A 12,234-nucleotide genomic window follows, 5' to 3' on the forward strand; every position below is an offset into this window, starting at 1 on the left:
CTGTGAAGGACATTCCCCAGCGGTTACACACACACACACACACTCGTTATTTTTGAAGAATGCAGTCTTTCCTGCAGGTGCTGCTTTTGTGTTGCATGGTACACAAACGCGTGAGCCAGAACTGTGTGTGTGTGTGTGTGTGTGTGTTTTTAATTAATTCTCCTACTGCTCATGTGAGAGACAGACAGGAGCGGAGGTCAGCGACCTTTATATTGTAATCACCACACTCAGGTAATTGGTTCTATTAAAGTCTCTTCATATGTTAATGTCTGACATGCTCATCTGTGCGAGTGCCCCCTTTTTACACATGAGAGAGTGTGTTATTGTGCGTTTGTGTGTGCAGGTGTGTGTGTGTGTGGTAGAAAGTGTGAGGTGAGTGATGGAGAGAGACGCTGAGGAAGTTTTAATGAGCATCACAGACCATCAGAGGTGAATTCTAAATGAATCCACGTTTTCCCTTTTTTAATTCAGAACCACGTTTGGCCAAAAGAAAAGATGAATCTACTGTATGTACAATATCACCAGGATAAATATGAAATACATTTTCCACTGATTATTTATTCATAGATGTAAAAATGCACATTTATGGACTGTCTCTGCTTCTGTAACAATGCAAATGTACCTACTGTGGGACTAAAAGGGGATTATCTTATCCTTATGCACAAATCCAGATGAACACAGAATTTGACCGACATAAAAACAACAGGGTTGGTGGTTTTCCTGAGACTTCTGCACAGTGCCGTATCTGGGAGTCCAGCGTTACTACACGTGTCTAGACCCCCCCCCCCCCCCCCCCCCCCATGCTGCATTATTAAACACCTTCGCTCACTCACATCCGCATTGTCGGGTTTACGGGACCTTCATTTCCTGGTGTCTTGTCTTCGCTGATAAAGAATATATTGTTACACGTTGTGAGGTAAGAGAGCGAGAGAGAGAGAAATCAATGGAATATTTTCACTCGTGGAAAACGCCTCAGATAGCATCAGTAACAGGACGCTGCAGAACCAGGTGTTGCCTCATCCATCACCAGTTCCAAAACAAACCACTTGAAAAACCAGCGCTTTAAACTCTTCAGACTAAACACAGTTGAAACTTTACATACACTATAAAAAAAGACACATATGCTTTCTTTTCTCACTTCTCCTGTTTTTAGGTCCGTTAGGACGACCAAAATTATTTCTATTTGCTAAATGCCAGAATAATGAGAGAAGCCCAGGTGATGATGTCATGTCTTTGGAAGCTTCTGATCTGATATTGACAACATTTACACACCTGTGGATGTATTTTAAGACACACCTGAAACACACTGCTTCTTTGTGTAACATCGTGGGAAAGTCAAAAGAAATCAGCCAAGATATCAGGAAGAGAATTGTGGACTTGCACAAGTCTGGTTCCTCCTTGGGTGCAATTTTATTTTCAACAAATGCAAAGCCTCTGTTTCTGTGCGCGATGACTTTATAGAAGGGGCGACAGTAGGTTGCACATAATAACTGATGTGTTTTTTTTTCTTTTAAGATGATGAAGAGGCGCTGAACTCCATCATGAAGGACCTGGCCGCTCTGGGTCGCTGCTACACTCAGCACCACAAGCCCAAGAACAGAACCTTACTCTACAGACAGGTACGGTCAAAGTCCAGCGTTACAGAGGTGAAATGTTACGTGAAGAACAATCACATATTCAGCTCAATTCCACATTAATAAGCAGCAGGGCCTCTAACGTCCACTGTCACTCTGACATTACTAATATCAAATGACTCACTTCCCTTTGTGATGAGGCTTTTAAAGGTCAGGTGAAAAGTTTTGCCGTGGTCATGGTGAGAGGACAACACACTTCAAGTCATGAAATCTTCTCAGAAAAGCTGTTTCGACACCTTTTGCCATTCACCGATTCATTATCAATCAATTATTTTGATAATCTGATCTTTAAATACACTAAAAAACGTCTTACGTGTGAATATTTTCCGCTCCCCTATGAAAGTAAACTCCACATCTTTGGTTTGTGAACGTAACAATCCACTTTAGGTTTAAATACGGAAACACTAATCACTGTTTCCCGCTATTTTTCTGACGTTTTATGAATGAAAACAGCCAATTTAATTGAGAAAAATAACAGACGGTGTAAATTAGGGCTGCAACTAACGAACATTTTCTTACTGGAGTAATCGTTTGGTCCATAAAATGTCAGAAAATGTTGCTCAGTGTTTCTCAAACCTGGAAAAGGATGATGTTGTCTTGTTTTCTTGACCAAAAACCAAAACGAATGATTCAGTTTGAATGATTTCTTTGTGATATGGAGCAAAGAAATCCGAAAACTTGCTTTAATTCCTTAAAAACACTCAAAATAGTTGACAATTCATTTTAAATTTTTGATGAATTGTTTCCGCCCTAGTGTAAATGATCATTTGTGCACAGCTAAACTAAGTGGTTTTTGTGCAGACTGACAAAACTGTCAAATCAGTTAAAACAATTAGTTTTTTTTTTAGAAGTAAATACTTTTATAGTGGCAAAGCCAGCTTACTGTCTTCTTACTGTGTGTGCCAATTAAATGGCCACAGTAGATAGAGCTGGACAGAAACTGTTGAAAATAATAAACGGACACATTTCGGGACAGCTTATTCATCCCCCCCCCCCCCTTGTGATTTTTCGTGCTCTAAAAATCTCGGCGCCTCCACAGGATTTAATTCCCTCTCAGTCACCTTGCGCCTCCGTCTGAAGCCATTTTGCTCGTCCATCCGCTCGTTCCCGCTCTGTGGAATGATAATTGGCAAATCCTCTTAAAGTGCCGATGTTTATGATGAGACATAAACAAACAGAGAGAGAGAGTTTCCGCTGTCCTCTGTGAGTTAGCTGCTGCTGCTGCTGCTGCTTCTTTTTTCTTTTTTTTTTTGTCTCCCCCCAATATCCTGCACTGATATGATGTCAGTGTTGGTTTATCACCATGACCTCATGCAGACTTACAGGCTCCTCCAGATTCCTGCTCCCTCGGGTAATGACATTATAAATAGCAAACGTGTGTTGTCTTGTGCCATCCGTGGAGTCGAGGTGAAGGATAACGTCGCCGCCATTTCAGTGATGGCGAAATTTGCGACGTTTTTTTTTGTGTCGCTCAAACTCCTCGTGCAACTTCTCCTGCTTTTCATTTACCCGGCAGCTCAAATCCCACACACAAAACCCTGTGAATCACAACTTTCCACTTCCATAACTCCCCTCTGTTATTATGTTTCCCCTCTCAACAGGATTTGAGAGTCAAGCTGGAGCATGAGAGAGAAAAACGGTATGTTGGAAGCTCCGTATTGTTGTTTTTCCTTCTCTGTCTAAGCCTTAACTCTTCAGTTCAGATCCCTCATCTTTTTTCTTTCTTTTTTTTTTGCTTTGCTTTGCCATGATGGAGGATCTGGTGTCCAAGGGAAATCACAGTGACACGCCAGAGTAGCATAAAGAGAAAACATTCCCGCTTTGACATTTTAGTTGAAGCCTTGTGTTTCAGAGAGTGAGGAGAGGAGGGAGGAAAAAAAAAAAAAAAAAGACAGAAGGAGTGCCAAGTGTTTCAGTCCAGTGTCCAGGCTTTCCAGGCACACCCCACATTAATTCTTCATCGTCTGCCTTTCTCTTGCACTTTCCCCACTGTCCTCAACATCCTTCTCCCAGCAGCCATCTGTTCAGCCTTAGAATAAGAGGCAGAGCATGGTTAGAGTAACTCTGTGTTTGTTTACCGCACTCTTTATACTGGGGGGGGGGGCCTTATTTGGTGCCGAGCGTCGCCGGCGTTCCATGTATGGACGCGTGAGAGAGTCTTTTAAAGTTGACATCCTCCTTCACAGACAGACACTGTCCCCATGAAACCTCCCAACGTCGAAACATGCAAACACAGAGCAGAAAGTTCCCAGAAATAACTGCTTTGATTCGTCAGAAATCTGACCGCGGGGTTCACGGGAGTGAGGAAGACGAGGGGGAAACGACACAAACTCCTCCACCAGAGCACAGCTTCACACTGGGCCTCTCAGCCTTTTTTTTTCTTCTTTTTTTTTTTCTTCACAGCCCCTAATTGGCTGCCGCTGAGGAAGAGACAAGTTTTTCATGTTCCTGTCTCTTTGCATTTCTGCCTCCTCTCCTCACACACACACACACACACACACACACACACACACACACACACTCACACTCTGCACTGCTTTCTTGGAAAAAAAAGGAGCTCACACTGCATGTAAATCATTCACAGAACTGAAAGGAATGACTCATTTCTTTACATATATATCATACATTTATATTCACCCTGGTGTTGTCGAGTTTGCTCGAGTGACCTCTGACCTCCTTCCCTTTGATTTAGGGCCTGTTTTGGGAATAAGAAGGATATCCTGAGTTTGTTTTCCTCACAGGGCAAAAAAATAATAAGACCATATTGTAATATAAGGGCCACATGTATTCTCAATCACTTAAAGTGGCCAGTGTCAATACTCGACTGCACATGTGACGGGGGGGGGGGGGTCACATGCAGTGACAGCTCCACACACACACACAGCCCTTTAGCCTCGTTCTGGTTCATTGTTTTTGGTTTTCCGGCCCCCGCGGCCGCACTGTTTTGGTTTACTCTCACCACTTGTATCAACAGGCAGCTGCTTTTTTTTTTTTTTTTTTGTTAGTGGCAGAGCTCTGATAAAGCAGTGCACACTTCCTGACCACAAGCAAACAGCAAACAGAGCAGTGTCTCGGTCGCAAATAGGTGGGGGAGTGTTTTTTTTTTTGTAAATATTGAATTTTACAGCTGTCCAGAAACCAAAAATATGATAATGTCCATCACCCGTTTCTCAATAAGCTCTTTGTGCAAATAAGTTTCCACGCGAGTTATCGTGAAAGAAATCCAATTATGTAAATAATTTCAGAATTGAATTCAATCGCTGTGATGAAATCTCGGAGGCTTTTTTGCTGACGGCACAATTTCGAAAAAACCTCACTCTGCCGCACGAGTGTGTGCGGAGTCCACAGCAGAGTCGGGAAATGAGGAGTCCCTGAGTCAGGACGACCGTCATGTTCACAATGGAGTCGCATTGTGGACGCGCGCTCTCTTTTCATTGGCAAGAGCTGAAGGTCTGGTGCAGGAAATACGAGCTGTGTCTCTCTCTTCCCCTGGCTCTGCCTCAGGGTCTCCTGCCAGAGAGTGAAGGAACAAAGCCAGACGATTTTTTTTTTTTCTTTTTCTGTTCTGTCTTTCTCTCACTGTCCAGTCGCTCGCACAGAGGAAGGAAAGCCATATAATTTGGAGAAGCATCCTTGTACCCCTCCTCCTCCTCCACATCTCTGCAGCTCTTTATCAGACTCATCATCGCCGAGTATAAACAGAGCGTTTAGTTGCGCCGCTGCTCGCCTCTGATCTGCAGGGCCCCCGTCTTCCCAGAATCCTTTCCTCAAACGGGGGAACCAATGAGCAGTCATTAAGATAGGCACAGGCTCCTTGGCCTCTGATGAGGGAGCGATGGGATAAAAACAAGCCCTTTATCAAGATACTATAAAGAGATTTTTTTCAAACGCGGAGGTGGAGGGGAATATGGAGAGTAAAGGATCTTTCCTTTTATTTTCTCAGGTTTATTTTCTCTCCCTCAGTCTGTAAATGTCTCTGTGTATCTTTCACTCTGTCACTCTTGTGAAAGAGGAGGGGAAAGACACACATCCTGCTGCTTTTGCTGCCGCTCCAGATTTTTTTTTTTCCGCTTTCCTTTCAGGAAGTTTCCCATCTGCCTTTGTGCTGGCTTAGTGGAGAGGCCCACTGGTGTTGAAACAGTGTCTGATGCACACACTGATTGGGAAGCACAGATTTTTTTTACAAACACACGCAAACCACGTATACAGTGTGTATATATACATACAGCGCTAGGCATACGTTTGATACGTGGGGGGGGGGTTTATTTGGACGCGTGTTGTTTTCACTAAAGCAGCACTTAGTTACTCGGCCCAGTCCAAGTTGACCTGTCCATTTTCCCCTCGCGTTACCATGGAAACACCGTCATGAGTTGGCATAAGAGAGACATTTCCCACAGCGCATGCTCATTTTACTCAAACATATGCTGAAACTGCAGGAGAAAAAGATAAAAAACTAACTTTTCTGCTTTTCTTTGCCGTGTCTCATTATTGACACTTGTTGATAAAAGCGCAGCCTTTTTATTTTTTCATCCTTTTTTTTTTAATTTATTTAACAAGAACATTAGAGCTGCGTTACACAATTATATACAACTACCAGGTACATGGTTTTCAGGATGTATAGCAAAAATGCTAGTTTACATAGAATTAAAGGGAGATTTAACCACGTTAAACTAGTATAGAAACGATACTACACATTAAGATCATATAAAATACAAAACATAGACTGAAACCTCTAAACCGGGGGTGTCAAACATGCGGCCAGCCATCCAGAACTGGCCCACCAATGGGTCGAATCCGGCCCCCTGGGCATAATATTGTTGAAAATTGCACTAAAGATGTAAAACAAAGGGAAACATTTGGCATGCTGGTTGTTATTATGCTATTATTTGACTGGTCCTGACCCACTTGAAGTCAAATGGTGCCGTATGTGGCCCCTGAACATAAAATGAGTTTGATATTAGCTGTAAGAAAACTGAAAACACACATTAACTGTAGTGTTTTCATTAAAGGTTGCAGCTAAACACGACATAACCCTCGTCTGCCCCCTCTCTGCTCCCCAGAATCATCCCGTTCCAGAGGCCGCTGAAGATCAAGGAGCTGCTGCAGAAGGTGACCGAGGCCTTTGGGCAGCAGATGGACATGTTCTTCATGGAGAAAGAGGTAAAAAAACAAACAACTTCTAACAACAACATCCACTGTACGTCACACACACACGGCCACGCATTTGCTGTGCCGTCATTGCGGAACAATGGACGATGAAAGGTCGTGCGCTGTGTGTTTTCTTGTCCTTTCAGCTGCTGCTGCCCCTGAAGACCCAGGAGGACCTGGATCAGGCGGTGCTAGCGCTGGGCTCCAGCTCGGGGATTAACGGGCTGCTCAGGATACTGCTCAAGACTCCCAAGAACAACCATGTGAGTCCATCAGAGTGTGTGCTCACATGTACACAAGCACGTAGAGACTCAGCCACTGAGGTTTTTTTAGCTGAAAACATGTACTCCCATCTTAAAAACTCACCTGCATTTAATCTGCATTCACTCTCATATTTAGACTTCTAATACAAGGACATTTCTAATATAAAACTATATAAAAATCTAAACCAAATCAACATCAAAACATGATGATGGTGACATCATTTGCTGTATGAAGTCATCCCCGAAAACAAAGTGGATTGTATTCGTCGAGCTTCCATTTTGCAAACTTCCTCTACTCATTTATTCTGAGGTAAAGAGGTAATGATGTAATGCGGTCCTCACTTCCTTTTCTGATCCAGTTCTCTTTCTCTGCCCCTCTCCTGCTACATAGTACCTGCAGGTGACCAGCAGAGACAAACAGAGCGAGATGAGATCCTCGCGGTCACTGGGAGATCTGAAGGGCTCCCTGCTCAAGGGTTCGGAGCGGGTGCGCAAGCACTCCACAGGTGAGTCGCCGGTCGCAGCAGAAGTGTTGTCGCGTGTCGTCTCTGCACCTTTTTCATTGAACGTGGCAAGAAATCCCGCTGATGTCGAGGGTTCCTGTTCTCACGCTGCAGCCTCACAGGTGGCCCGTCAGTGTCGTGTGCCTTTGTCGTAGAATGTTAATGGCCGGACGGACGGACGACTAGTTTTGTCTGAACAGGGAGAAAAAATATAAAAAATTATTATAAAAAAATAGTATATTATAAAAAATAGTATATAATGCATTAGCGTAGTCGCACGGCGGTTTGTGCTCTTGGAAAAATTCCAACGGTTTCTGAAGTTGCGTGTAGTCGGTAATCTGTCCTAATCTAGCAGGCCTGAAGCTTTTTAACTTGCAAAAAACTCTCAGATTGTCACACTGTTCCTTTATGACAGACAAAGGTCCTGTTTTTTTGTGTCATCTCACTCTTCACAGCCAGATAAAACTCTGCTTGTGTTGTCCCTCCTGACTTCTTGTTGTTAACAGAGCGTGAAGGTTTTATTTTTCTCTGTAAAATACTGAGCGCTCCCCCGTCGCCCATGTCTGGATCTTTACTATCCGCTTATATATGTATATATATATATGTATGTATATGTATATGTATATATATATATATATATATATATATATATATGTATATATATATATATATGTATATATATATATATATATATATATATATATACATGTATATATATACATATATATATATATATATATATATATATATATATATATACATACATACATATACATACATATATATCACGTTTCAGACGTTTCAGTCTTGCGTCGACCTCAGCCACAATTTTTATGTCACATTTGCATTTTTTTGCATAGCAGCGGAAACCACTTCATGATCGCTGCCCGGCGCCAGTTACATCTCTAGTAACGTCTCCGTCTTCCACTTCTATAAATTGTATAGAGTCACCCGCGCTCTGTCAGCTGCAAGGCGGCGAAAACGAGAGGCTGACTGACAGACAGACATACAGACGTGGAGGGAGAGGTGGCGGATGAAAGGTGACAGGAGCGCGTTCACAGTGGACGGTTGAGTGAGGATGTGATGCGAGTCCGGGCGCCTCTGTGACATACAGCGATGGGGAGGAGGGGGAGGAGAGGGCGAGGGGGAGGGAGAGGGTGAAACAGACAGAAATAAATTGATCCGTGAAGGAAGAGGAGTCGGAATTTCAGCTTTCAATCAAAAACACGGACTGCTCACTCCAGATGTTTTGACAGCTCTTACACGTCTTAGTTCCTCCCCCCTCCGTCCTTGCTGCACTTTCTCAATATTCTTGTCAGCGCTGCTGTGATACTTTCACAAAGTCTCCGCACTGTGTCAAGGACGAGTTGTGAGTTTGTCACAGTAGCTGAGCTTAGAGGTGGTGGCAATGTGGTTCAGTCGACGCCGGCCTCTCTCGTACTGTAATCCTTAAACTTGTAACCATAAATAAAACACTGTGACTCTTGTCGTCTCCCGTCTGAACCTTGTTTTGTCTCCGTTTCACATTTGTCTCTGCGCTCCTTCCTCATCTCGTCCTCTTCCTCAAACATCGCCAGGCTCCCTTCACACGGGTCGGACGTCCCCGCCTCCAGGCAGCGTCCCCGAGGAGCAGCAGCAGATCGCCCGCCAGGGCTCTTACACGAGCATCCACAGTGAAGGGGAGTTCATCCCCGAGACCCTCGACCGGAACGTAAGAGCCTGTCCTATTATTAGGTTCACTATTATGCCAACACAACATTTAGTTGGCCATTCCGTGTCTTAATACCATCCATTAACTTCAAAATATTTCGTTTTTTGAGATGACAGAGCAGAACTTTGGTCTCCTCGTCAGTCCAAGAAAGCACCAGTTGGGATCGGGCCGTGCTTTTCTGTGCGTCACTTTAGGGTCAAAGTGGGAACTGTGGAGCATGTGCAGAGCAACAAGGGCCAGTTTGGGTCCAGTTGAACGTACACATGTTGTCGTAATTTGACTCCCAACTGCCTGATCTATGCGTGTGAGTTAGCTGTAAGCTACAGAATGTTCATACAGTTCCACTCTGTGTTTTCTGTCAGTTTGTAGAACCAGTGACTGCCTGCAAGGGAATTTCTCAACGTCGGACACACGTGAGGTGCTACGAAGCTGACAGAAAACACCAAAATGACTAAATGAACATGCGATAATTTAATGCTCAGGACTTTCTTTGTTGGCTCTTCTAATCATCTTTGCACCCAGTGAGCCAAGTATATAAAAAAATGCCTCTTGGATGAGAGGTGGCTAAGTCCTGAAGATGCCCTGTGACAGAGACCTCACTTCTTTTTGACGGCTCTTTGTTGGCATACACTCTTTTGTAACTGCAACATCTCAAGAAACAAATGTACCAAAATGTGGTTTCCTGTCATCAAATGATGTGAAATGGAAAAATGCTCCACTCCACATACCTAATAAATCATCTTTCATAAGCATGAAATAAGCAGAAGTTGACAAAAATGGACCTTGTTCGTTCTTAATTTAGCATTTTTATTTCATGATATCCTCAAATATGAAGTATTTAGTCATAGTTCCCGCTAGCAGTGAAAGCCTTGTACGGGAACATGTACACATATGCAGCGTTTGAACCGAGCCGTCCAAGTCGTACAGGACACGTGAGCCTCCGCGACTTCATTTCTGTGTGCACGGCTTTCTATTCTCCTACACATGATTGCATGCTGTGTGACTCTTGATCCCTGTGTGTTATTAAATCTGTCAGATGCTGGATCCTTTTGGGAGCACGGACAACTCGCTGTCAAACAGCTGTCAATCAATAGACCAAGCACTGGACAGGTGAGTCATCATGTGCAGAAACACAGTTAGCACACACACACACACACACACACACACACACACGCACACGCACAGAAGCAACAAGAAGCTCTTGTAGCAGCGGCCGGCAGAGTCGCCTTGACCCTTCTTCGACTGCCTTTGTGCAAAAGGAATCGGGTCACTTTGCTGTTGCCATAGCGACACAACTCTTATCTGGACGCCTGGATTCCTCTGTTATCATAAGGCGACGGAGAGAGTCAGAGACTGAGTGGGAGATGTGAAGGAGGGAGTGAGTGAGTGAGTGAGTGAGAACATGCAGGACGAGAGGAAAGATTGAGCCAGGAAACCGAGCCGTGGTGAGAGAGTGAGAGTGAAGTGAAAGAGCTGAGGAGTGAGAAGAATGAAAATGAATCCAGCGAGCAAGACTGAGAGAGAGAGAGCGAGAGAGAGAGCGAGAGAGAGAGCGAGAGAAAAGGACGGAAGCAGCTCTACCTGCATGAGGCTTATCTGGACTCCAGGCTGCAGAACAATGGCAGGAAACGAGTGCATGGAACTTTTCCCTGCGAGCGGGCATGCGTGCCCTTATCCAGGGTCTCGTGGCCCCACGCCGCCCTGCGGTCCACAGAGACGTCACTCTCTTGTCGGGTCGTAGGGGGCTGGGCTGGACCAAAGAAGGCCAGCCAGATGGGGGGGGGGGGGGGGGGTTTGAATGTACAGTACATTTTGGCACATGCAGTCGTAAAAAAATGACAGCCTGGCTGCCACTTCAGCAGTTCGCCAGCACATACCTCACTTTCAGTTTCCCATTGTTCACGCAGTAAGCTGTTAATTTCAGCTTATCTTCGTCTAATTCAGTGCGTCCCTTGTTCTCTTGTCGTTTCAGCCCCCCTTTCTCCCAGAACAACCGTGACAACAATTACCTAAACCTCAACTTCGAATACAAAGGTAAGAGGAGAGAAACCCACGGCAGCTCCAAACATTTCATTTCACTTCCTCAACTCAAACACCGTCGATAAAGAAGAAGGATAAAGAGGCAAAGTCGTGTTATGAATTGATGACATTCTCTCGAGCTTTCCAGTTATTATTCAAATGGTTTCGACTGTGCAGTTAGAAGTTCATATATTGGCTGTAGGGAAGTACGGATTAGTCGTCTGTACATCAGTATCAGACGGCGATCACCTCGTCAACTCAGTAAGAAACAAGCGCTGAAGTCTATCAAGGCTGTATGAACTGAAAAAGAACTCTCACTCTTTGAATATGAGGCTGAAAGACTGCTTTTTGTTGTTGAATGGCAGCATTGAAGGTTATATCCTAAAGTGGAAGGACTGAGTTTATTTTGTTAAAGGTAATGTGATAGTGCGAGGATTTCTTTTGTGCTCCTGCCACAAAAGTATAAGAAAGAAAGAAAAGAATCTCAGTCAGTGTCGGTTTTGGTATCGACCCAGAATTTTACAATCAGGAAGTCAGTGGAATTTTGAGATGATGTGATCGTATCAAAACTTCTCCGGCTTTATCTTCCAACACACTCTCCCCCGTGTGTCGACTACCTCCATCCTCTTTCGCCCCTTTTGTCTCCCGTCCAAGATCCTCTCTCCCTCTGGCTCCCGTTTCTGTTTTCCTCTCTTTTCATGATGACTTCCCTGCTCCGTCCCGCTACCCTCATGGTCCCCTGGGTCCCCCCCGTTTGTCCCTTTTCTTTCAGAACCAAGATCAAATAGAGCAGGGTAACAGATAACACCGAGCTAATCCCGCAGCAGCTCTCCCAATCTGTTCCTTATTCTCCCCGCGCTGTAAATTAAAAAACGAGTGAGTGCTATCTGCAGCACGTGCTCTACGCTCGCTCCTCTCCTCTCCTCGGTGCGAGACTGTGTGGCCCTTTCCTGCTG

At 44.4% G+C, this 12,234-nt stretch overlaps 1 protein-coding gene across 2 annotated transcripts in view; it reads left to right on the top strand.

Moving 5' to 3' along the window:
- The window catches only part of map3k22 (mitogen-activated protein kinase kinase kinase 22), a 38,859-nt gene that overhangs the window by 17,102 nt on the left and 9,523 nt on the right, over window positions 1–12,234 (top strand). For both annotated transcript variants that reach the window (XM_058629841.1, XM_058629850.1), the window contains exons 4-11: window positions 1,516–1,619; window positions 3,236–3,273; window positions 6,695–6,794; window positions 6,929–7,045; window positions 7,437–7,551; window positions 9,126–9,259; window positions 10,296–10,369; window positions 11,232–11,293. In XM_058629841.1, coding sequence (XP_058485824.1) covers window positions 1,516–1,619; window positions 3,236–3,273; window positions 6,695–6,794; window positions 6,929–7,045; window positions 7,437–7,551; window positions 9,126–9,259; window positions 10,296–10,369; window positions 11,232–11,293 — 744 coding nt within the window. The remainder of the gene's footprint in view (window positions 1–1,515; window positions 1,620–3,235; window positions 3,274–6,694; window positions 6,795–6,928; window positions 7,046–7,436; window positions 7,552–9,125; window positions 9,260–10,295; window positions 10,370–11,231; window positions 11,294–12,234) is intronic.

This window comes from Solea solea, chromosome 1 (genome assembly GCF_958295425.1).
Source record: "Solea solea chromosome 1, fSolSol10.1, whole genome shotgun sequence".
NCBI classification, from domain to species: Eukaryota; Metazoa; Chordata; class Actinopteri; order Pleuronectiformes; family Soleidae; genus Solea; species Solea solea.